Source organism: Ceratosolen solmsi, unplaced genomic scaffold (genome assembly GCF_000503995.2).
Source record: "Ceratosolen solmsi marchali unplaced genomic scaffold, CerSol_1.0 scaffold10, whole genome shotgun sequence".
Taxonomy (NCBI): domain Eukaryota; kingdom Metazoa; phylum Arthropoda; class Insecta; order Hymenoptera; family Agaonidae; genus Ceratosolen; species Ceratosolen solmsi.
Genome location: NW_011948412.1, coordinates 9,040,367 through 9,044,427, shown reverse-complemented (window position 1 = coordinate 9,044,427; position 4,061 = coordinate 9,040,367). Strand labels below are relative to the sequence as shown.

The 4,061-nt window shown below is 40.8% G+C and overlaps 1 protein-coding gene across 1 annotated transcript in view; it reads right to left on the bottom strand.

Annotated features, from left to right (window-relative positions):
* LOC105359018 (bromodomain adjacent to zinc finger domain protein 2B) overlaps positions 1-4,061 on the bottom strand; it is a 108,477-nt gene that overhangs the window by 42,521 nt on the left and 61,895 nt on the right. The window contains exon 4 of the mRNA XM_011495496.1: positions 1,467-1,626. Within this exon, the coding sequence (XP_011493798.1) occupies positions 1,467-1,617 (151 nt within the window). The 5' untranslated portion in view covers positions 1,618-1,626. The remainder of the gene's footprint in view (positions 1-1,466; positions 1,627-4,061) is intronic.

Here is a 4,061-nt window from a genome sequence, read left to right as displayed (position 1 = left end):
GTAGAAACGCCGGTAGTGCTTAGACTTTTCTCTCTAACTCTGAATTAAAAATCGTCATCGACAAGAATCTTTCCAATTTGTCAAAACAAAAGCTCATTACTTGCCTCGGGGGATGGATGAGCAGGAGAATGAGGAGGAGGGGGAGGCAATGAGGAAGTAAGTACTGATACAGGCTGGCCATAATTTTTCATCCTCCCGTGTCACGTCCAACTCGCAATATTCGCTTTGCTTCCGCGAAAAGAGCGACGTCACTGCGTACGCTATATACCAAAAAGTGCAAGGGAAGAGGTGTCTTCCGGGACTCGAGGTCCTTACGCACCTCCGGGAGCCCAAGCTCGGCCAACACACAAAGCCCGTTCTGTTAAAAGGGCAGATGCGCGCGCGCCTCAACACGAAAAAGGTCAACCGCCAACTTGGAAGAAGAAGACGCTGACGAAGACAGACCTCCTCGACACAGCGCCCAACGGCAGATGCGCGCCGCTGAAGTATCGAAGTCGTCGTCGCGATCCTAATAATAGCCGATTACGCACCGAAAATACCTACGACTTCCAACACCTAACGCTCGATTTATTCGGTACGCGGCTTTTCCAGCGGAGACGTCCCACGTACCGCGACCCAGGCAATTACCATGATCTCTGCATCCGAGATGAAAATCACTCGGCTCTCGGCCTCACCGTCGAAAATTTGATTAACGATCGCGGCTTTATCGCTTCTTTGACTAATCGCGCTTTCGAAGCTTTTCTTCGTGCAAACTCTCACACTCCCGAGTCAGAACTTAATTTTCATTTGGTCGACGGCAGCACGGAGGGTCACTCGAGCCTTCATATTCACCCTGCCGTATTGGAAAAATGGCCGCTGGTGGGCTTGATGGGGCTTGGTTGAGAAGAGGAGCCCCCTAACCACCACGGCTGCTCGTCCATGCTATCGAACAGCACCAACTCTCTTTGTTCTTTTAGCTTCTAAACGTTCGATGTAAATCCTGTATTATTACGCATTTCACGGCATCGTCTTATCAGCGAATTTCCCACCTGGACGAGCGGTGCACGGAAAATTCCCCGGAATTATCGAGGACTGCCCGAAGATAATTTGCAACGTCGGGACGCTAATAAAATAAGGCGCACGACCGGAAGGTGGCCGGCCCAATCAAGTGGCAATTGCCAACGAAATAAATGGGAACTCGGAACCCCTTGCACATGAAGTACAATGGGTTCCGAGAAACGTGAGAGGAACGGGAGGGAAAGGGAGCGAGCGTGCGGTATTTTCGAGCCGGGCATCGAGAATTATAGAGGTGTGGGGACGTTCGGGACTCATTAATAAAGCCGCATAAAACCGAGGGGGACGCTAATAAAAAAAAAAATATATATATATATATATATATATACAAAAAATAATACTAATACTAATAATAATAATAATAATAATAATAACAATAACAATAATAATAATAATAATAATAATAAACTCACCACCAAAAAGGGCGGTGGGATCCAGCAAGGAGTTGGCTTGATCCGCCTGGAGATGTTCGGCGGTGGAGGTGGCGCCCGGCGTCACCGTCGCTTCGCCGCCGCCTCCGCTGCTTCCACCTCCGCCGCCCGTTGCGGAGTTCTCCTTCTCCATGCCAGTCCCCTGCAACAAAAAACACATTAGTGCAGTGCCCTGCAACTGCGGCGCTTCTTACTCTCTCCTTTCCCGTTCCCTCGCGGCTGCCTTACACCCCGACCCCTCGCCCACGAGCCAGCCGCCGCCAACGCCGCTGACGCTTTAGCCTCGCCAACTTCCCTTCTACATTTTTCCCTCCTTCTCCATTTTCGACTAATTATTTTCTGCGCCTCCTCGTACACCTACTTCTACTTTTGGCCCTTCGACGGCAAAATTGTAGCTTACCTCGAACGCGCCTCCTAACTCTTGCGACTTGAAATATTGTAAGAACGTGTCGACGGCCCTCCTGCCCTCTTCTTTTAATCGCAGTGATTTCTAATTGGAAATGCTGCCGCTACGATTATAATTCCGTGGCTATTGCCATGGCTTTATCCATCATTAGACATTTCCTCGTGACACTAACCATAAATTGGCAAACATTTCGTTGGGACGCTTATTTACATGTCGGAGTACTGATTATTATTCGTAAATCGTCTTGAAATGAAGAAATTATGGATACTATACTCGCGCGTTTATAAAGCTTTCCCGCTCAAACCTGATTTAATCAATTTTGATGAAATACACACACTACCATTGCCCGTAAAAATCATTTCGCTTTTATGATTTGCATTTTACAATATAATTAATTGAGCATTTTAATGCCGATAATATAAAAATATATATGTATTTTTTTTTTAATTAAGGGAATTGGACGAAACTTCTTCAAGACTAAAGATAAATAAAGCTTGATGGGAATTATATTTAATTGTTATTACATTTACATATTACACTTCTTTTCGGATATTACACACACCATTTAACGATACTATAATACCAATGATAATGAGTATATTAATAAGAAGCCTTTGAAATAGTTTTTTTTTTTTTTTAATTCTGTAAGGTACCCACCCGACATACAACACTGATAAATAATGTACCTACAATTGATTTTAGTTGCAATTTTTTTTTTCACTTTGCCATTTCGCTAGTCATTATCGACTAAAGTTCTACAGATAATAAGAGGCAAGCTTAAAAAAAACGAGAGTCGTGAATAGAAATGCGGTAGTAAACTTTAGGATATGATTAATTAAGCAGCTTTCCTTTACAAAAGACCAAATCTCGTTTATTACGAATGATTTTATATCCAACAGTGCCTTTTTTACAAAAGGGCACTCGCTCGCTCGTACCGTCCTCCCTCTCTCTCTCTCTCTCTCTCTCTCTCTCTCTCTTCCGTTTCCATCTCCAGGTTACTCGTAAGAGTTCTCGATTCTAGCAAATAACAGAGCATGAGGATCAAACAATAATGCTTTGATGACGTAATGAATTTGAAAATCTTAACAAACAGTGCAATCAAATATTGAGGATAACTTGTATTAAATTAAAAATTCTTAAAGTACGTATCTATTAAGCGGTTAGTTCACTACAAACGCTAATACTATACTGCTACATCTGAATTATAATAACAGTATATGCAATCACGGGAGTAATGATTTGTGTCAAAATACCTTTTTGTGAAATGATCCGACGTTACTTGAAGACAAAAATTGTTATTTTAATTTAGTCGGATGCAAGCAATTTAGTCTATGTACATCGACTTTAATGTGTAATCAAGACTAAAATCACAAATATCAGACATTTAGTTCAAATTATGATATTTTTTTTTATTTCTACACGTTTCAAATGTAAAGTAATCGTTCTATTAAAATGTCATTGAAATGTTTTACTAGACAATTGGTTTATTTATTGAACTTGAACGTTTAACCTTCAAAGCAAACTGTTATCCAGTCCACTTAAAGCTTATAATACTTGTTTGAACTATGAATCGAGCGCATTTTAAATTTGTAAAAGAGTCGTATCTTATAACCGCATTAACGGTAAATTACGAAAAACAAAAGCATCCGACCGTCATATTTTATGCTGATTACATTCAACATAACGTGGCAATAAACAAAGAAATTAAATCAAAAGAAATATCAATGATAAAATGTAATTAACTTTTTCATAAGGATATATATATATAATTTTGCTCAAATATTTATCTTTTCCAGTCAAAGGATGGTTTCTTCTTCGAGCAGTACTTTAAATAAAGGTCGTCCTCCCCTCCACTTTTCCCCTCCAATGCTTCAATCAGCTGACTGAAACTCACTCCTACCTCTGCCCCCCCCCGCCCATGACCAACCGCTAGAGCGCGTTCCAGCTGTTGTATAAATATACGTCGTAACAACGTTGAGTCAGGTTAGGCTTGGCTAGACTAGACATTGGTACATGAGGTTCCGTTATTATATTATATAGCTTAATGTGGCCTTACTCTCGTACATAAATTTCCCTCTTGAATCACTATTTCGAGTCTTTCCATTATAAAGAAACTCGTTATGTCGATTTTTTTTTTTTTTTTTTTTTTTTTTTTTAAAAGTATTCGAAAA